This window comes from Vitis vinifera, chromosome 6 (assembly GCF_030704535.1).
Source record: "Vitis vinifera cultivar Pinot Noir 40024 chromosome 6, ASM3070453v1".
NCBI lineage: Eukaryota > Viridiplantae > Streptophyta > Magnoliopsida > Vitales > Vitaceae > Vitis > Vitis vinifera.
Window position 1 is genome coordinate 9,110,712 of NC_081810.1, and position 22,052 is coordinate 9,132,763.

The following is a 22,052-nucleotide window of genomic DNA, read 5'->3' on the forward strand; positions in this document are numbered from 1 at the left end:
GACGTGCACATTCCTGACCAACCACTCCCTTCCACTATCATTGATAGGTTGCAGCCATCGATGAGGCTCACGTCGTAGAAGTCTTGTCCGTTGGTGCCGAGAGTGAACTCCACCAGTGTTGTCGATAGGGTAGCATCGGCGCCGTTGCATTTGATGGTCCTTGACCCACAATCGTCAGTGACGCAAGAACCCAACCCAGATCCTTCAAAATTGCACCATGTTTGCCCCTAGAACCTACTGGACCAACATGATTTGAAGACAAGACAGAGATTCGAATACCATGAGCCCGATAAAATTTCCCTCTTCCTTTCCCTTCTCTTTTTCTCTTATTTTCCTCAATATTTTTTTAAGGAAAATAGTTGGGAAAATATCATAACATTTTCCCTACTATTTTCCTATATATTTTTTTTCCATCATATTTTCCATGTCATTCAAACTAAAGAAAATCATTTTCCACATGATTTTTTTTCTTTTCCTTAGCATTTTTCGGAACCTGAAAAGAAATTGGCAATGTATAATTGACAATACAAATGTTGAAGTCTAGGGCGCATGTTCATTCTCCAACATTGGTTGTGTGCCCTTATGCTACAATGAAGGCCATCCTCAAGGCCACTTCATATGCTTTGCGTGTTATTCATATTACGTAGTATATATATTCTTAGAACATGCTGAAAGAAATCCTCAAACAATAAAATTTATTTTTGAAACAAAAATTTTAAAAATCTATTTTTGGTTATAAGTTTGTCAAACTAGACCATTAAGGCAGTGCCTCCAGGTAAATGCATTGTGGGTCTACTACATCAAACCATGTAAATCAAAGTAGACACATTTGGGAGAAGATGCCTGGGCCCAAATCAAACATAGGGTTCATGGGTTGCCCTCTTGATATTGAATCAGTTGAATTGGGAGCACCATAGGCCAGATGGACCAGAGATTGAGCTAGGTTGAACGGCCGAGATAGAAGTTTATAGTAAATGTGCCCCGTAGAAATTAGAATCATCGAGGACACATTTGTCTAAAAAACACATGTAGAAAAAACACATGCGAATATTTTAATTTTGATATTTATTATAATTAATGTCTAAAATAATAGTGAGAAAATAAATGAAAACAAATTGAAAAATATAATTATTTTTAAAATTAATAACTACAAAAATGGATGAAAACATATGAGATATATCGTATTTCACGTTTTTAAGAAAGAAAATAGGATTATATTTTATAATCGTTAAATGCCCTGATTTTTTTAAAATAACTTTTAGCCATATTGATTTATTTTATTAGAAACTAGTAAGAAAGATAAGGGTACGTTTGCTAATTGTCCTCAAAAGCAATTTTTCAATTTAATTTAGAAAAGCTTTTGATTAACATTTTGAAGATATATTGTTTTATAATAAATTTAAAGTATTTTTTTTATAAAGTATTTCGAGTAATAATTAAAAAAAATAGAGAATACTTTGAAAATCACTGTTTTATTATTTTTATAGCAGCTCGTAAAATAAGTTGAAAAATTATTTTTATATTTAAATTTTCAAATGGAAATTAATTATTAATAATAATTAAATTTATTGTTTTTTAAAATAAAAATCTTAGATGTCTTATCATAAGTCTAGCTGCTAATGAAAATTGATAAAAGTCAGAGAAGGAAAAATGATTGAGAGGGAGGGGAAACAAAGAATTGTAAAAACCTCTCAATTATTACAAGTAGATTGTTAAATATATTGGATAAGAGTATAAAGATATGAGATTAAGGAATTAATAAAAATAATAAATATAAAGTAATAAAATCAAATGGTGTGGTATGGTGGGATTAATGTATCTTTACGAAGTTTTTGATACCTCAGCCGGTTTCGATCCAATAATACAACGAGAGTGATGTATATAATAATAATAATGAATGTAAGAAGAATCGAGAATCAGGCTCCTTGCCGGGTTACGAGTTACGACCTACGTATACAATTAGAATAGAATAAGCCATACATTACATATATTATATATATGGGTGACGGGGACGCTCATCCCCGTATCTGCGGATGAATACTTGTTTTCTTATTCAAAGGCCGACGCCGTAGTAGACCAACACGGTGAGATTCTGATGATTATGATTTTCAGTTGGAATTGTCCTCTCAATTTGATGAATTCTTTTAGTTTTCAGGTTTTGTGGATTGGAATGATTGGACGATTAGGGTCAAGAGAGGGGGGAGGTGGGTCTCATTTCTGATTGGTTGATCACCGCTGTGAACTAGGGCGTGCATTTTGGGATTCTATTTGGTTTTGGGACGAGGTTAGGGTTTTTTTTTCTTTTTTTTTTTTGGAGGAAAATGGAGACGTCTGGTAGCAATTCAAGATACGGAATCCATATCGCTGCTTCCAACTTCATCCAGGCGCCATTGGCGGCGCTTTTGGAGTATTCTGGTATTTTCAGCACCAGGTCTTCTTCTTCTCAGGAAACCGACGGCTTGATTGCTCCTTCACCTGCTTCACTCGATAGCTTCCACTCCCGCTCCGACGATCGCGATCGCGATCACGATCCGTCGACTCCTGCCTCCACTCCTGAGGAGGTTTCCATTAGGATTATCGGTGCTGGAGAGCAAGAGCGAGAAGCCGTTTCTCTTGACAATGACCGTTCTTCATCGGAGCAAATTTCTGAGGCTCCCGCCGTTTCGGACGCTAGCAGGAATGAAAGTGGGAGTGGTGTAGCGGCTGTTAATTCTGGCGGGTCAACTGCCGATGGGGAGCCTGCCAATGGGGGCAGTGTTAATAACAGGGATTCTTCTTATCAGAGATACGATATTCAGCAATTTGCCAGATGGATCGAGCAGATTCTTCCATTTTCTTTGCTTTTATTGGTTGTTTTCATCAGACAACATTTGCAAGGTACTTCTCTATCCTCTTTCCTTTGTTTCTCCCCTCAAGCCATCATAATCATGATGCCGTTTTTTGTTTCAGTGAAACACATAGCTAGACAACATGTTTTTGTGTTGATTGTATGGGTTGGTTTCTTAGACACAGATATTGCCAAATTTCTATTCATGGCCTGAACTCTAGTTTTAAAAATGTTACTTAAGTTGCACATCTTATGCTGTACCTCTTGTTGGACTATTCGACTAACTTGTTCCCGATCCATGTAGACCTAACTTTGTTATTGTGCAAGATATTTCAGGTTTCTTTGTTACGATTTGGATTGCTGCAGTCATGTTTAAATCAAATGATATTCTACGAAAGCAGACAGCTCTAAAGGTGTTGTGACTTGCATTTTCTTTTCCAAGCTTCCAAGGACTATTAGTTTTAAGCCAGCAAATAATTTACCTTACTTATTTACCTTTTTTTTTTTTTTTTTTTTTTTTTTTTTTTTTTCTGGGTTTATGATAATGGAGAAGCTGGTTTCTGCAGGGGGAAAGAAAATTATCTGTTCTCACGGGCATCACTGCAGTGTTTATGCTTCATGTTATCTGTGTTTATTGGTGGTATCGGAATAATGACCTTCTATACCCTCTGGTTTTGCTTCCTCCAAAAGCAATACCTCCATTCTGGCATGCTATTTTCATCATCATGGTGAATGGTAAACACTTGAAAGTGCTCTTTTATCCGTATTTACTTAGAAAAATGTGTGTATGCCTCAAGTGGCTATGGCAATATGTTGTGGAATTTATACATAACTGTGATTGTGCTTGAAAGTAAAATTCTCACCTTCCAGATGTCACTGGCACGTCAAAAATAGAGGCAACAGGATAATGACATGGACTATGATAGCCAAATAGAAGATTGTCAGAAGGTGATAAAAATTCAAGTAGATTGATGTAGGTTGAGATGACTTGAAGTAGACCAAGAGCCTTTATGTTCCACTTTATAAAATGGTACCCTGTGGCACTAAAATGGAACAAATTTGACAACATCGGTGGACATTTTTTCCATTCCCATATTATGATTGACACATGTTCTGTTAAAATGAATGGTGCTGTTATCAACAAGTACCTTCCGTAATACTTTCACCATTGAAACTGTCTTTGGATCACATTTCATGGGTGTCTTTTAGTCGAATACGACATGTTTCTACTGTTCTGCGCCATCCATTGGTCAATAAATCTGGTTGGATGCTTCTGTGCATTAATTGTCGGATTGATAGATCCATGGCACATTCTCAGTGTTTGTTTCCCTATTCAGATACAATGGTGCGTCAAGCAGCAATGGCTTTAAAGTGCATACTTTTGATGTATTACAAAAATAGTAGAGGCCGTGATTATCGTAAACAGGTAACTTAAATAATGAATTTCCCAAAGTTATTTAGTGTTTATGCTTCTAGTCTTTCCTTTATATTTTCCAGAACTTCTTGACCACATATGTTTTGTTTTTCCAGGGTCAGATGCTAACTCTTGTTGAGTATCTGTTGTTGCTGTACCGTGCCTTGTTGCCTACACCAGTCTGGTATCGGTTCTTTTTGAACAAAGAATATGGAAGCCTCTTTTCTTCATTGACTACAGGGTTGTATTTAACTTTTAAGCTTACATCAGTTGTTGAGAAGGTATGCTTTTCTATAGATATACAATCCTTTCAATTTTGACTTTTCATGCTTTTGATTACCCTAGAAAGCACAAAGGATTTAATATCAAGTTGCCATTAAAAAAGCAGAAAAAAATTGATGCACTTAATGTCAAGTAGAATGGTTTTGCATGGCATATTATTATTATTATTAATATTATATACATGATTTATATTTTCCTATAAAAAAGATTATTATTCATATCATCATCATTATTTATTTTGGTGAGTAAAGATTGTATTATCAGCAAAAGAAAACCAGGAAGGTGTACATGATGTATACAAAGAAGCCAAAAGGCCAAAAGAATAGTGCAAGGGCACAAAGAAGAGCAACCACTCTCTACCTAGAACCTAACCAATTCACAAAATCCAACATTGACAAGGAACAATCCCCTATGCACACTCTAATCCAATCCAAAAAAGATACAAGAAGGAATGTCTAATTGCTTGGTCCCTATTTTCACAATTTTCAAAAGCTCTCTTGTTTCTATCCCTCCAAATAGCCCAAAACAAACACAATGGAGCAACCATCTAAGCATTCTTTCTCTTCTTTCCTACCCACACTCATTCAAAAGAGCACTCATAACTGAAGAGTACATAACCCATTGCACCACACCCCAAAAAGAGCATAAATCAGCCGCCACAAAAAAATTGCTTTCAAACAATGAAGTAGAATATGGTCAACCGTTTCTTCTTTTTCTTTGCACATGTAGCATTTGTTAGGATCTTTGAACCCTTCCTTTTGAGTTGATCTAGAGTTAGAATCCTACCCCATGTTGCTTCACAAGCAAAAAAGCTAATCCTCGATGGCACCTAAGAGTTCTAGACTATGCCAGATGGAAATGGCTCTGACCTCCTATTTGATAAAGAGAAATAGAAGGACTTAACTATAAAGTTGCCATTCTTCATGAACAACCACACCAAATTATCTTTAGTGTTCATACTAATGGAATGTTGATGCAAATTCTTGAAAAAGACTTCTACTTCCTTGAATTCCCAATCATGCAATTGTCTTATAAACCTAGGGCTTCAACTACCATCGTCCTATATATCAGCTACCCAAACATTTTTTGAAGAGGTAGATTAGGGCTTTGGTAAAGTCTACTCCTTTTAGATTTGAGAACATGTGGTTGTTCCATCTAGAATTCAAAGATAATTTTACTATTTGGTGGAGAGAATTCCAGTGTGATGGGTGAGAAGGGCATAAGTTTATGAGGAAGTTACAATTTGTTAAATCCTAATTGAAAGAGTGGAACAAAGTGACTTTTGGAGAGTTAAAAGAAAGGAAGAAAAACATTCTTATTGATATTGCTAATATTGGTGTTTTAGAGTAGGAAATGAATCTTTCGTTAGAGCTTTCAAAGCTGAGAACCATTCGAAAAGGGGAGTTGGAGGAGCTACAGTTAAAAGAGGAGGTATATTGATGGCAAAAATCTACGGTGATGTGGGTAAAAGAAGGGGATAGTAATTCTAAATTTTTCTATAAGGTGGCTAATGGTAGGCGCAACATGAAGGATAGAAAGACCTTGGAAAATAAAGGAGGAGCAATTTTGGGTAAAATTGATAGCATTTCAGCAGAAATTTTGCAGTTTTTTAAGAAGTTATATGCGAGTCCCCCCCTGGAGAATCTTGGAGGTTAGAAGGGTTAGATTATATTGGTCACCCATTTCAGCAGAGAGTGTAGCTAGGTTGGAACGTGCCTTTACTGAAGAAGAGATTCATCAAGCCATATTTCAGTTAGATAAGGTTAAAGCTCTTGGCCCTAATGGCTTCACTATTGCTATGTTTCAGGAGTGTTGGGATGTGATTAAAGAGGATTTAATTAGGGTGTTCTTAGAGTTTCATAGAAGTGGGGTATCTAATCAAAGCACGAATGCCACCTTCATTGCATTAGTGCCTAAAAAAAGTCAAACCAAAAGGATGTTTGATTTTAGACCTATCAACTTGGTCACTTGTTTGTATAAGGTCATAGCCAAAGTCTTATAAGGGCAGTTACAAAGTGTTCTCAATGAAACTATCCATATCACACAAGGAGCTTTTGTTCAGGGAAGGCAAAGTTGGACACCGTGCTGATAACCTATGAGATAGTGGATGAGAAAAGATGGTTTGGAGAGGAAGGGTTTTCAAGATTGATTTTAAAAAGGCCTATATCACGTGGATTGGGGCTTTCTAGACCATGCACTTGAAAGGAAGGGGTTCGGTCTTAAATGGAGGACTTGGATGAGAGGTTGTTTATCCTTTGTCTCTTTTGCAGTTCTAGTAAATGGTAACGCCAAAGGTTGGGTCAAAGCTTCTAGAGGATTGTGACAAGGAGATCCTTTATTTCCTTTTCTCTTTACCATTGTAGTTGATGTGCTAAGTAGATTGATGTTGAGGGCTAAGGAGAGCAGGTATTAGGAGGTTTTAGGGTTGGTAAGAGTGGGACTATTGCTTCCCACTTGCAATTTGTAGGCGACACTATCTTTTTTCAAGAGATTGTCCATAAGAATTGGAAACTTTTAAGATAATTTTGGTTGTGTTTGAGCATATTTCTTGACTTAAAGTCAATCTAGAGAAGAGTACCCTCTTTGGCATCAACATTGATCTAGATCAACTCGATAGGATGACATTGATCCTTGATTGCAAGGTGTCGAATTGGCCTATTCCATACTTGGGACTGTCATTGGCGGGGGAACCCAAAGACAGGTGCATTCTGGGACACAATGATTGAGAGAGTTTCCCAAAGATTGGATGGGTAGAGAAAAGCCTATTTGTTTTTAGGTGGGAAGATAACTCTTATCCACTTGTGCTTATCTCATATCCCTAGCTACTTTCTGTCCATGTTCAAGATCCATTCTTCAGTGGCATTGAAAATTGAGAAATTTTTTTTTGATACGTAAGCTCAATTCATTAAAGAGGCAAAAACCTCAACGTATACAGGACGTATACCAGGCATCGAAAATTGAGAAATTGCAAAGGGATTTTTTGTGGTCTGGGTTTGGAGAGCAAAAGAGAGACCATCTTGTTAGTTGGGACTTAATGTGTAAGACTAAGGGGGAATGGGGATTAGGGTTTGGGAAGATCTCTGTAAGGAATCACACTCTATTAGGGAAATGATTTTGGAGGTTTCCTGAGGAAAGGTACACTCTTTGGCATTAGGTTGTCCTAAGCATTTATGGGACACATGCTAATGGGTGGGATACCAACACTATAGTTAGGTGGTCATATCATGTCCTTGGAAGGCCATTGCACAGGTCTTTCCAAAATTTTCAAGATACACTCGGTTGGTAGTGAGAGATGGGATAAGAATTTGGTTTTGGGAAGATTTGTGGTGGAGGGATTAACCTTTGTGCTCTCAATTCCTAGGTCCATTTAAAATTGTCATTGTTAAAAACCTCACTATCTCATCAGTTATTGGGTCCGCTTATTCTTTCTCTTGGATTCTAAACTTTCGACGTAATCTTTTGAATCTTGAGATAGAAAATCTTGAAAGACTCATGTCCTATCTCTCACACATACACTTTATCTCCTTTTGGTCGTGATTTGAGAGCCTGATCCCTATGTTCTTCAGGTTTATTTACAACAAAGTCGTTCTTTTTAGTCTTGACTAATTATACTGATCCAACTCCATCATTCCTTATTGATTTTGTATGGAAATTGCAAGCCCCATTTAAGCTCAAATCTTTTGCTTGTTAGTGACACTCAAAAAGGTAAACACGAATGACATGCTACAACTGAGAAGATCCTACAAAGTCCTCAGTCTTGATGTTTGTCTGTTGTGTATGGAGAGTGGCGAAGCGGTAGATCACATTTTTTACATTCCCCATTGAGTTTGGGGCTATGACACAGACTATTTAGCTTGATTCATATGGATTAGGTTCCTCTTAGGAGTATATGCGACATAATGAGTATTTCATATAGAGGATTGGGAAACACTAGTAGAGGCAAGGTGTTGTGGAAACTTGCTTGTCTTGCTCTAATATGGGTAGTGTGGCGGAAGAGAAATGCTAGGATCTTTGAGGATAAGGCGAGATCCTTAAAGGGTCTTTGAGACATGATCTTTTTCCTAGCCTCCTTTTGGGCATCTTGTTCCACAACAACTTTTAAGGGTGTTTCCCTTTATTTGATCCAACTTGATTGAATGTTGGTGTGTAACTCCAAGGGAGTGGGCTAGTAAGGATAGGTTGTTTTTGTATATTCCCACATGGGACTTAGGTTGTGGAACCCCATAGTTGTATAGATTCTTAAACTTGGAGGTTTTTTTTTTTTTTTTTTTGTACTTTTTGGAGGATCTCTCATTCTTCTTTGTACTTATTTTATTTACTTCAATACACTTAATTGTTGTTTCTCATTAAAAAAGTCTCTCTCATAGGAGCGTCCCACGCCACCCATCGTAGAACTTCACCTTGCTCTTGAAACCCAATTTAAAACTTGTTCTATCCTTGAAAGCCTTTCAACCACCCTTGATTGCCGTTCGCGTCCCCACTTTATAACCCTTCCTCACCTTTCTAGAACACTAGCCCTCTTCTTCTTGCCTGTACTTCCCTACTACAATCACATGTTACCAAAGAGGATTCCTTTCACTCAAACCCTTCTTCTAATGCCCAAACCCCCTTTCTGCTTGTCCATGCAAACAATAGATCAATTCACCAAATGTAGCTTACACTCCAAGGCCTCCCAAGAAAGAAAGTCTCTTTGAATCTTTTTTCAATCTAACAACTACCCTCTTTTGGATGACAAAAAGAGACATGAAGTAAATCAACAAGTTGGACAAATTGCTCTTTATTTTAGTATTCCTTCCTTCTTTTGATAGGTACTATCTTTTCTATAAAACAAACCTTTTTTGGAATCATTCCTCCACCTCATCCCAAAAGCTAGAGAACCTAAAAGGGGCTCTGCCAAAGGAAGGCTCAAATAGGTGGTTGCTCTAACCTAAAGCCCTAGCTAGAGCTCCTCCATATATGAAACATCCTCACCAAGAACCAACTTGCTTTTCTTTAGGTTGATCTTTAGCCCTAATAATGCCTCAAACTACATAAAACCCAACTTAGGTACTCTAGGTTCTCCTTACTAGCATCACAAAGAATGAGAATATTATCTACAAATAACAAATGAGAGACCTCCACCCCCCCTCCAAATCTTCCCTTGATTGAGAAGTCTTTTATAAAACCCTCCTTTGCCCTGATAAGAATGTGGGAGAGAACCTCCATGGCCATAATGAATAGATAATGGGACAATGGATTACCTTGTCTCAAGCCTCTAGAACTTTGGTAGAAACTTGAGGGCAATCCATTGACCAAGACAAAGAAACACACTAGATAGATGCACCATATGATTTATAGATGCACCATATGATTTAGTTAATTCATTTGGAGCCAAAACCTTTTTTTTTTTTTGATAGGCAAATAAGAGTATGTATATTAATGACTATAAAAGGGATGTCAAACTAAAGTGGCAAATACAGTATATTTGGAAGTACACAAGTGAAACAAAAAAATCAGCTATAGTAGCTACAAAACCATGTTAAAAAGAAGAGTCCGCCCATTCTATAAAATCTAATAAAGAGGTTGGGCCTTCCTACTTGTCTCCTAAAAGGAACCCTTAGTTATGAGGGAATCCTTAAGGGCTTGGATAGTGTGTTGTTCCCCTTCAAATGATTTTGCTCCTTCCAAATTATCCATAAAAGGCAAAAAGGGGCTGTACTCCAAACCTACAAAGCTACTGTGCCATCCCTCCAACAAATCCTTAATAGAAAAAGGAAGAACCTACAAAATGTCAAAGAAGGAGAAGAGAAAGTGCCATAACTCTTTAGCTACCCCACAATGGATGAGAAGGTGATCCACCGATTCATCCGCATTGGCATAATAGAACTCCAATTAACATGATCACAAGCCTTTTCAATGTCAAGCTTACAAATGTCCAACCTTTTCAATGTCAAACTCCAATTATTATTATTTTTTGATAAGATATTATTCGTATCATTATTGTTATTTATTTATTTTCACTATTATCATTTTATTGTTGTTGTTGTTGTTATTATTACTTATTAGTATTATTGTTATTGCATTATTATAAATTCTTATATTTTCTGGATGTTAGGTTCAATCCTTCTTTGCTGCATTGAGGGCCTTATCGCGTAAGGAGGTGCATTATGGGTCTTATGCCACATCTGAACAGGTTGGTAAATTCTTTTTGAGTTATACATCTTTAGAAAAATGTGTGCATCTTCTTTTTGTTTGCCCATGAAAAAAGGTTTGCATGTATTTATGTATACAAATGTTGGTATGCTTTGGATTACAAGATTTTCCCTTGGAACCCATTGAACTCTATTCTACCCATGGGCTATGTTGCATGGGTTTACGTGCTGGTATGTTTTTAGGTGTTTGATCCTTCACACCAACAGATTATAGGATATGGGGACTTGGCTTAAAAATGTGCTAAGGTGGGTAGGATGGAGTGAGGACACTTGGCTTGAGAAGTGCATATTGAGGGTGAGAATGGCAAAGGGATTGTGGGGAGATCTTTGATTAATGAAGGGCTCTTTGGATTGTCTTTCATTTCTCTAGCATCCTTGATTTGAAGATTCATGTGTAGCTCTCTAGACTATTATTCAACTCTCTGACATCCTAATTTTGAAGGTTTAAGTCTCTAACTAACTTGGTATAAAGTAGCTTCAACTTAGGATCTTCTTAGGTATTCTTTATGAAGGGTTTAGGACTTCATGCAGTTTTTGTTAGGGTGTCATGGAAATTTTATTAGAAAAAAGAACAATTAGTTTGAAGGATGACTCTTTTATGCTGGTTTTAGACTATATGAAAAGAGGGAAATCGTAGAATGATTTCAAAGCCATCAGATGTGTTGATAGATTGTTTTTGAGAGCCAAACAATATGGCATTCTGAAGGGATTTTTGTAGGGAGAGGTAAATCCATGGTGACTTATTTACAATTTACCAATAATGCCGTTTTTCTTTTTCTCAAGCCTTAGAGTAGATGGCTTGTAAATCTTCAAGCTTGTTCTCTTGATTTTTGGGTTTGTCCTAGGGTTGAAGATTAATTTTGACAAGAGTATCATTAGGAATCAATGTAGGTCATCTTAAATGGATTTGCCTTGCTTTTAGAGTACAAAATTTTATAGTGGCCCATCTTGTACTTAGGTCTTCACTATTTATGGGAGGTGGAGAACCTTTCTTTTCCTTTTTTGATAAGCAAAAAGTGCATGATATATATAAAGCACCAAAAGGACGCACCAAAGCACATAGGATATATACAAATAGCGCCTAAAAGCATAATTAACAAGAGAGAACACAAAAAACAACACCCTCTCTTAACAAGATCCCAACCACTTTACGAAATTGTATAAAGATATAGAATTTATCTCTATGTACATCTTTATCCAAATAAACAAATTACTAAGAAAGGAAATTTTCAAATATCGAGTTGAATGCTCCTTATTATCAAACGACCTGTGATTCCTTTCCTTCCAAATTGTTTAAAAAATACATAAAGGAACTGCTCTCCAAACCTTCTCTCGTCTTTTTCCCACATAGGAACTATGTTACCCTAATAGAGCTTCCTTAACGATAGTAACTTGCACCCAATAGATACCGAACAGATCAAACAACGACTGCCAAAGGACCTTGACCTTTGAACGATGGAGGAGGATGTGACCTATGGATTCTTCCTCTTCTTTGCAAAGAAAACATCTATTGACCAAAGATCACATTCTTTTTTTAAGTTGACTTATAGTCAAAACCTTTCCCAAAGTAGCCTCCCATGCAAAAAAGTTAACTTTAGAAGGCACCCATGAATTCCAAACTACTCTCTTTAGAAAGGAAATCAAAACTCTCAGTTCCAATGCAACATATATATGCTTAACAAAGAACTTATTGTTGTTCAAGTTCATCCGCATCATCTTGTCTTTCCTCACACTATCAACTTTTCCTTGCAACATTGGAAATAAATCATTAACTTTGTCCACTTCCCAATCATTTAAAAGTCTTGAGAAACAAGGGTTCCAATGACCCCTCTAAGGCATATAAAAAAGGGAAGGAAACGCACAACGGTTCATTCCTACACCATTTATCCTTTCAAAACTCCACCCTTCTTCTATTACCCACCACAAAGGAAGAATTATGAACAAAATTGCTTCACTCCTTCCTAATAGATTTCCAAAGCTTGAATCCATACCCATCTCTAACTTCACGGGACCACCACCCACCCTCTTACTCCCCTTATTTTCCACTAATGACTTGTGGCTAAAAGGCACCTTGTTTAGTTGCATATCGCCAATTCCATTTGCACAAAAGCGCCTTAGGAACTCTCTTTGAATTTACTCCAACCTCAATTTGACTCTTCTTGGGATATTGAATAAAGATAAAAAACAAATGGGAAGGCTAGATAAAGTACTCTTGATCAAAGTAAGCCTCCCCTTTTAGAGATAAATTGCCTTTTCCATAAAGAAAGTCTTTTATGAAACCTCACTTCCACCTCATTCTAGACAACCACTAATCTAAAGGGAACACCTAGAGGCAACCCTAGGTAGGTAGATGGAAGTTTGCCAACACCAAGAGGTCCCATAGGTAGGTAGACGGAAGTTTGCCTTTTTTGCACCCTAGCTTTGAAATTAACATAAATGAACCATGTGATCTTTGGAAGCCTCACAAAAAACAAATGTCATATACAAACAACAAATGAGACACCTCCTACCCTTCACCACCTCTCCCCCTCACCACCTCTCCCCCTCACCTTTGCTCCTAAAATATAACCACCTTCCCTAGCTCTTTTAAGGAGACAACTTAGGGCCTCCATAGCCACAACTAATAAATAAGGAGACAAAGGATCCCTTTGCCTCAAATGTCTAGAGCTTTGGAAGAAACCTGTAGGAGTGCTATTAACAATCACTGAAAACCTTGAAAAGGAAATGCACCATTTAATCCATCTTACCCATCTTTGACCAAAATTCATTTTTTCAAGAACCGACAACAAGAAGTTCCAATTCACTTGGTTGTATGCCTTTTCAATGTCTAACTTACACAAAACACCACAAGCATTGCTCGTTAACAAAGAGTCTATGATCTCATTTGCTATTAGTACTGCATCAAGAATCTGTCTACCCTATACAAAAGCATTTTGTGACTTGGAAATCACCTTGCCCCTCACCATCGTGAGTCTTGAAAAGGAAATGCACCATTTAATCCATCTTACCCATCTTTGACCAAAATTCATTTTTTCAAGAACCGACAACAAGAAGTTCCAATTCACTTGGTTGTACACCTTTTCAATGTCTAACTTACACAAAACACCACAAGCATTGCTCGTTAACAAAGAGTCTATGATCTCATTTGCTATTAGTACTGCATCAAGAATCTGTCTACCCTATACAAAAGCATTTTGTGACTTGGAAATCACCTTGCCCCTCACCATCGTGAGTCTATTAGCTAAGACTTTTACTAGGACTTTATACAAACTACCTATCAAGCTAATAGGCCTAAAGTCTTTTAGATCTTCTGTACCCACTTTCTTTAGGATTTTTTTATAGGTAAATAAGAGCATGTATTAGAAATGCCAAAAAAGGGCGAAAACAGTACATACAAAGTATACACTAAACGCCCAAAAAACTAGGCATCACAAAGACAAATGAGCCCACCCCTTACTTAACAAATAACCAATCTATAAAATCAACCATAGACAGTGTGATCCTCTATATACACCCTAGCCTAATTCACAAAATTATACAAAAAAAGAATACTTGATGGCTTGGTTAGTCCATTTGACATCGTTGAATGCTCTCCCATTCTTTTCTTTCCATAAGGTCCACATTAGGCATAAAGGGGCAGCCCTCCATGTCTTCGCCCTTCTTTTACCCACAACAGTGCCATTCCATCCAAGCAAGTTCCCCCCTCTACAAAACCCTTTCTTTGGGATTAACACTAGAAAAGTAGCATTAAGACCTTTCTCTAAACTCCCATGATCATAAAACTCTTTGAAGCAAACCATTACCTCATCCTTCACAAAATCCTAACCAAATTATTAGAAAGCCAAGGAAAACCTATCTGGCCTTGGAGCCTTGTTCCCATTTAACTCCTACAAAGCTCTAAAAACCTCCTCATTTGAAGAAGACTCCTCCAATCATTTTGCCTCTTGTACCCTTAAAACTTTAAAATCCAGAGCGTTGATGCTAGGTCTCCTCTCTTGGTTAAGATAAGATCTCCCACCACTTAGATGGTTGTAAGAAAGTCTAGGTGGTAGAATTGCTCTTGGTTTATGCTATCTCATATTCTTAGTTACTTTCTATTAGTGTTTAGGATTCCAATTAAAGGTTTGAGAAATTGCAAAGCAATTTTCTTTGGTTAGGAATGGGATAAGGGAGGATAGACTACCTTATAGGTTGAGATCAAGTGTGCAAACTAAAAAAGGGAACAAGGTTTGGGTTTAGGGAGGATTTTCATGTGGAATAGAAACCTATGAGGGAAGTAATTATGGTGATTCTTGAGAGAAAGTTGTGTTGTATGGCATGGGGTTGTTTTAATTATATATACCAAGCTATCAAATATTCTTTATTATATACTTTTGTGAATTGGGTTAGGGTGTATATAAAGGATCGGACTTTGTCTATGATTGACTTTATAGATTGACTATTTGTTAAGTAAGGAGATGGCTTTCTTGTCTCCTTACTGCCTAGTTTTTTGGGCATTTGTTTGTATACTTTGTGTATATTGTTTTCGCCGCTTCTAGGCATTTCTAATGTGAGCTCTTATTTACCTATAAAAAAAAAGTTTGTTTTAATTATATATAGTTACACTTGAATATATAGGATGCCAACATGATCATCAGTTGGCTACATTAGTTATGTAGAAAGGATTTTGCACTTAATTTGCTTCATTATCTTGTTTTATTCATTTTTATGGGAAATGGTTTGAACATTTGTTTTTGGAAAGATATTTGATTGGATGAGCAACCCTTGAGTCTTCAATTTTCAAATGTCTTTAGGGATATCAGAACTAGAGATTCTTTTATTTCTTTTATCATAGACCTTCCTTCTTCCTTACTTTCATGGAATTTCAATTTTCGTCCTAACATTTTTTAGTAGTTTTTTTCCCTTGTGATAAGCAAACCTTTTTGTGTCTCATGTTCTCTCTGTTCTAGGTATATCTTTCTTTGATCTTTGCTTATAAAAAAAAAATTCACCTATTTTTCTAGATGTGAAATTCTATTATTTTTTGTCATCTCATATTTTTTCCTAGTTAGTTTCTTTTTTAGAACTTTATCTAATTTAATTCCTTTCTTTGTTTAGAGCTTAAAGGTCTCCCCTAAAGTCAAGGCCTTCGTGTGACTTATGGTGAATAAGAAAGTTAATACCAACAACACGCTTTAAAAGAGGAGTCCTTTCAAAGCCTTTTTTCTTAGTCAGTGTGTTTTGTGCTTGGCTAGTGGTGAAAAAGTTCACAATCTCTTTTTACTTTGCTCACTTCATTAGCTTTAGGACTGTGTCATAAACTAGTTATACTTACTGGGATTTTCTATGCATGCCCCCTTTCCTCTTCAAAAATGTGATAGATGATGGTTTTTCCCTTCGAAGGTTGTAAGTCTTTTAAGAGGTTGGGGTCTATGGTGTGTGATTAGTCTCACTTTGATTTGGACTATTTGGCTAGAAAGGAATGCCAAATTTTTTTAGGATGGATGGAGATGTATGGAGATATTTTGAAACTTGTTTTATTTCTATACTTCTTTGTGAACCTCTACCGTAGATGAATTTGTTGGTACCCATTTTGAGCTTGTTAATGTTAAATTGGAATTATATTCAAGAATTTAATTTGGGAGACTAAAATTATGTGGTTTTGCCTCTAGTAGGTTCTATGAGGTTTGGGTATCTATCAGAAGGAGGAAACTTGCCAAGGTAGCCCAATTAGTTTGGGCGAACACTAATAAGTGTGGTCTCAGTAAGTGGCACATGATCTTGGGTTTGAATCTTGCGATTGATGATACCTTGAACTTACCCGGTGCTAGTTGTTGTGGGGCGGTCAGCACCCCGAGGTTAGGGTTCCCATGGACAGGCTTGGCCATGGAAGGTTTCTCGATTATATATATATATATATATATAAACAATCAAAAGGAGGAAGATTAACTTTGATAAAAAAACATCCTATATAGCTTATCAATATACCACACTTCATTACTTCTCATACGGAGAAAAGTAGGTCTAAGGTTGAAGCAGCGTTTAAGAGCAAGCCACATTTGGTGAATTGGCTGATAGTTTGTATGGAAAAGATGAGTGAGAATTTGAGTATTAGAAGTTTGTCCATTATAAAGAAGGCTCTTCTCAGTAAATGGTGTTAAAGATTTGCAATTGAGAATGAATCCCTTTGGAGGCGGTTGATTACAAAGAACTATTGAGAGGATTGATGCCCGAAGATGGCTTGCCTTGTTTAGGGACATGCAGCTAATTCAATTAACATTCATTTCAACCACCAAATCAAAACCCTCAAACCACCTCTTCAATCAAGAGGTGGTGCTGGACCTAGAAGATTGGCACCAATTCCTAAAATACCTTATGAACATCCAAACCCTTGAATGGATGTAGGTAGACATTAAATGTCAAATTGTGTGTAGATTAAGAGGTGTTAGTCACATTTCATATATGCTGCTCAGTCCTTTCAATTTCATTTCATTAAGAAAGTCTAGTGGCCCCATTTCAATAATTTGCTTGTCAAAAACAAGATCTAGGTGGTCAAAGAGGTATTGGTATATATGACATAATGGCTATGGGTAGTACTTGCACACATGTTATTTCTTTTTAGGAACCAAGTCCATATTAAGAAAATTTGTTGGATCTTTGGCCTAGTTAAATTGTAACCCCCAAGCACAGTGACTTTAAAAAAAATATTTCAATAAAAATCGTTCTCATACCACCTAACGAACCAAAAATAAAAAATTAAAAAGAAAGGTAGCAGTTTTTCTGATGCTTGGATGATCTTTGAATTTTTATTTTTTATTTTATTATTATTATTATTATTATTATTATTATTATTTTAAGGTCATAGATCCTTCTTCCTGGTTGTTTTATTCTTGCATAGTAGTGTTGCAATCTAAGTTATTTGTAATTTAATGCAGGTTAATGCAGCAGGGGATCTCTGTGCTATATGCCAGGAGAAGATGCATGCTCCGATTTTGCTTCGGTGTAAACACATATTTTGTGAAGACTGTGTATCAGAATGGTAACCTCTTTCTGCCTTCAGTATCTCTAATCCTATAAGGATTATGATTTCTAACCTCTTTTTTCTCTTTCATGAATAATTTTCTGTTCCATGCATTGAGGTGTTAAATCTACTCTTCATGACCTTTAATCAAGAAAGACCCCCATCTTTCCTCAAGGTTATGGATGAACTGTATCAGTATTACCTTGGAAGAGGTCGCTTGGTGTGTTTTCTTCATTAACAATTTAATTTTAGTTGATGTGGACATACTGAAGAGAAAAATAAGAACTATGGATGGATGGAATAAGAACATTTGAAGGTAAGCAAGCCTAAGACAAGATTTAGGAAATTTGGTTTCAGTAAATTAGGAGTGAAGATATGCTTACCTGCAACAGTTGATTGTGTTCAAGGTCCTCTACCTTTAATTGCAGATTTGATATATGTCTACTGGAATTTGTGCATTTGTGTTGATAAACAAAAGCAATCATGGTTGTAAACATAGATGCATTAGTTGACTGCCAAAGTCTTCAGCATTAATGGAGATCAGCTGAAACATGTCTAGAGGCAGAGTTTGGTTTGGGATTGATCCGAAATTCTTTGAGATTTCGGTGGATTTTGTCAAAAGGAAAGTTGTCTCGGGTGACTACTGAGAGGGGAAGAAGCTTTTCGATGTGGATTTCATTTGGAGAAAAAGGCTTGGCTTCATTATTGGAAGGAGTGGAAGCTTGCTGTCAGAAAACGAATTTGAAAGTCTTCAGCAACTCTTGGCTAGAGGGCGGAAGAAGCTATAAACTCCAATTGCGTCCTAATGAGGCGGGAAGGTTTCTTTGTGTGTAGTCTTTTCAGTGGAAAGAAAAAGGTTTGTTTTGATCTTCCCTGAAGGTAAGGGATTGCTGGGAGGGTGGTCAGTTCTAGCTCAGAAATTGAGAACTTGTGGGGTGAAGTCTCAGTTTAAAGCAGTTGTGTTAAATGCTAGGGCTCTCCCTGTTCAGAGGGAACGGATTGTGGGGACTAGGACTGATGCCTCTCTGGCTAAGGAGGGGGGAGTGCCTCGGGAGAGTGAGTTTGATTTGGTGTGGTTACAACTTGGGGATGCTAACGCCTTCAACAAGTTGCATCACCTTATCAGTGCTTGGTGGGGAGATGGGGAGAATCCGCGGATGAGACCCTGTCTTTAACCCTTTTAAAGGATTGGGCTAGGAAGTTTTGGAGATTAAAAGGGAATCTATCTTTGTCCTTGTTGGGAGGTTTGTTGATTCTGTTTGATTTTGACCACATAGGGTTCTGCAAGAAGGTGAACAGGTTTGTAAACAAAAATCTCTTTTGCTTGATAGATGGAACCTAGAGGTTGGCTGTTTTAGAAAGAGTGTTTGAGCAAAAAGTGATTGGGTAAGGCTGGTTAGGACTATTGCTGTTCCTTTGGGGCAGAGTTTTCTTCAATTAGGTGGGTGATGCTTGTGGGAGATTCCTAAGGGTAGATGAGGAGACTGCCCCCGGGGGGCGGGGGATGGGGGGAGAAGGGGAAGAATCTACAGTCAGCTAGGTTTTGGCCAAGACAAATGGGAGGAAGGTGTCGGGCAGTTTATAGGTAGCTGTAGGGCAGTCCTGTTTCTCAGTTCAGCTATGGTGGGAACTCCCACCTTGGGTGGATCAGGTGGTTCCCTGTAATGAAAGCTGAAAGAAAGGGAGAAGATGATGGTTACTTCATGTGTGCGATGGAGCATGGGATCTGTGGGTCCTCAACAATGGAAAAAAGTGTCTTTGCATAGGGCCTTTTTTGGGATTAGGTTAAATTGTATATTGGGGACGGTTCTTTGTCGATGTTAGGATTTGTGGATTGGTTAGGCTCTTTATAGGGCGGGTTTGTTAGTTTTTGTGTCTTTGCATTTCCTTTTGGGTTCTATGGTTACTTTGTATATATTGTGTATACCCTTTTTTATTTATATTACATTTTCTTTATCTACCAAAAAAAATAAAAAAAAATAAAAATTAGGAGTGAAGATATCGAGGGGTGAGAATTATCCAAGCATAATCAATTTCATTCTCTTGGTTCAATCATCCATGAAGAGTGGAGATTAGGTTGTAGTATTGGCACCTATGTAAAAGCCTAAAAGGAAAATTATATAAGACACTAAGGCCATCAATTTTGTTGAACCGCATGAACAAGTACCTGTTCATATATGTTCAGGGATCATATTTGGCAAATTATAAATATCAAGGATATGACAATACATACACTTAGTTTATGGATTTCAATGCTTTAGTTAAAACAATTTCATTTGTGATGACTTGTGTGATACGTGTAAGAGCAAAGGCTTGGGATGTGTTTAGGCATTCCCTTTGGGTTTGAATGGATTTTACATAACATTGAAAGAAAACTCATAATCTAAAATGGTTCGAAGAAAATGGGAGATATCACCATAACAGATGATGGTGTCGGGTCAATTTCAAGTTTTGTGAAAGTATACAATTTAAAAAGGTTTTTACCATCTTGGAAACTTTTATTAAGCACTTGGTCTCCTTTGTTGGAGACTTTTTTTCCCTATAAGTGCTTAAAGCTTTTATAGTGTGTACATTACTTTTTCTGCCTACAGTCTATGCAGATAGTTTTAGTTTTTGTGAAGTGTATGTGCAGCTTTCTAATCAGAAATTGTACATCTTGGAAAGATTGCTCATCATTCTTTGTATTTACTGTTAAATGACTATCTTTGTTTCTGATTTAAAAAAGGAAATTCATCAAGATGTTTATGATGTTTTGGGTAATTCTCCTGTTCACACTACTAATTTTCTACCTTCCAATAATAGTCCGAGGGATGGAAATATTGAAGAAAGCTATGTGCTAATCAACTCTATGACAATAGTGGCTTAAAAAAACCAATTTAAATAATATTTTGTCAATGAGTGAGCACGGATTGAATAAAAGGGGAAAAGCAATTTGATAGAGAAGCCAATGTATTTTTTAATGCCTAGCAAAAAAAATATTACACCAGTAAGCAAAGTATCCTTAGTAGATGTTGAAAAATTAGCACGAAGAGCTGAAGATCCATCAAAAGTTGGAGTGACCACACAATAACAATTCATAAGAACAAGACAACTTAGAGTTCATTTTAAAATTCTCTCTAGAAAACCTCTCACCTTTTGATCAATTTCATGGGGCAGTATCCTCTTTAGTGTAATTGTCAATTTTATTAGATTTAAATTTCTATAATCCTAAGGTGTGGATGACTAGGAAGGGTAGAAATAATGTAGTAATGAGAGAGACCATCAGTCATTTTGAATGGAGGCTCACCTTGGTTTCAGAGCATGTATATGCTCTCTGCAATTTTTATGTCTTATCTTGTGCCATTTCTCGTTCCATCTTCATAGGATGTGTATTTCACCATAAGGTGTGTGTATCTTTCATAAACCTTCACTCCATTAACATATGCACATGTGTATTAGTTTACCCTCTATATTTGGGTTTCAAATTTTGTATATAATGCTTTTATATATTGCCTTTTCTCTTCTGTTCCTAAGCGTTCTGGATGGGGATCATGTTTTTTCAGGTTTGAGCGAGAGAGGACATGCCCATTGTGCAGGGCCTTGGTTAAACCTGCTGATATCAGATCATATGGTGATGGATCGACTAGTCTGTTTTTCCAGATATTTTAGGATTTTACTTGCAAAGATAATCAGGCAACTTGTGCCTTGAGACCAGAGATCACTCGGTTGGAAAATCTCGAGTTTCACCATTAATTCAGAGTAGAATTTTTGCTGAGTTACTATTTTCCCGTGTCTAGTCCATCTGGAAGACCCAAACTGGAGGTGGAGTAGTTGTATCTCAATGTAATGTTGTATGCGCGAGGTGGATATATGTCATTGGTCTGTCAATGGATAAAACCATATGGGTAGCTTTATGACATATATCATATTGTCTATAGAGGTTTTTATTTTTATTTTTACATATGTTGTATTCTTGGAGGATATATTTTATTGACTTCTCAATGGATTCTCAAATAGACGGTTGCCTTGTGATACATACATATATATCTATATATATTGTTTATAAAAGGTTTATTATATGTAAACAGAAACTCTCTCTCTCTCTCTCTCATTCGAGCTAAGATTGATTGTGATGTGGTCATTCATTATGTTTTTCCCACAAGGCAGATAGTGATTTAATCATCTCTCTTGTTGGTTGATTTTTCTCTCTACTTCAGGTGTGTTGTATTGCAATGGAGCATGTTTCATAGCCCTACAGAGAGCACAAAGCATGAAAAATGGCAACTATGGAAGTGCCCTAGGGCCTAGGGGTCCAAAGGTGGCAAAACGGAAATACCCCAGGGTCCAAATTTTGTTTTC

General features: G+C 36.8%; 1 protein-coding gene across 4 annotated transcripts; it reads left to right on the top strand.

Annotated features, from left to right (window-relative positions):
- The first annotated feature begins 1,807 nt into the window (after positions 1 to 1,807).
- On the top strand, positions 1,808 to 21,778 carry LOC100260395 (uncharacterized). Of its 4 annotated transcripts, none has more exons than XM_019220598.2 (9): positions 1,808 to 2,084; positions 2,156 to 2,877; positions 3,155 to 3,240; positions 3,394 to 3,562; positions 4,165 to 4,253; positions 4,358 to 4,522; positions 10,618 to 10,695; positions 17,629 to 17,732; positions 21,257 to 21,778. In XM_019220598.2, exons 2-9 carry the CDS (start codon positions 2,322 to 2,324, stop codon positions 21,360 to 21,362), a joined length of 1,353 nt encoding a protein of 450 aa, XP_019076143.1. In that variant the 5' UTR covers positions 1,808 to 2,084; positions 2,156 to 2,321; the 3' UTR covers positions 21,363 to 21,778. The 4 variants fall into 4 exon arrangements, with proteins under 4 accessions (XP_019076143.1, XP_002275951.1, XP_059593525.1 ...); XM_002275915.5 differs by having other exon boundaries at positions 1,818 to 2,084; positions 3,164 to 3,240; XM_059737542.1 differs by having other exon boundaries at positions 1,895 to 2,084; positions 2,149 to 2,877; positions 3,164 to 3,240.
- The last annotated feature ends 274 nt before the right edge of the window (positions 21,779 to 22,052 follow it).

What these genes read in the sequence shown, in the direction of transcription:
- LOC100260395 (XM_019220598.2), top strand. Translation starts at nt 2,322, where the DNA reads ATGGAGACGTCTGGTAGCAATTCAAGATACGGAATCCATATCGCTGCT. An exon ending in GAAAGCAGACAGCTCTAAAG is followed by an intron (nt 3,241 to 3,393) that starts GTGTTGTGACTT and finishes TGGTTTCTGCAG; the next exon opens with GGGGAAAGAAAATTATCTGT. An exon ending in CTTATGCCACATCTGAACAG is followed by an intron (nt 10,696 to 17,628) that starts GTTGGTAAATTC and finishes AATTTAATGCAG; the next exon opens with GTTAATGCAGCAGGGGATCT.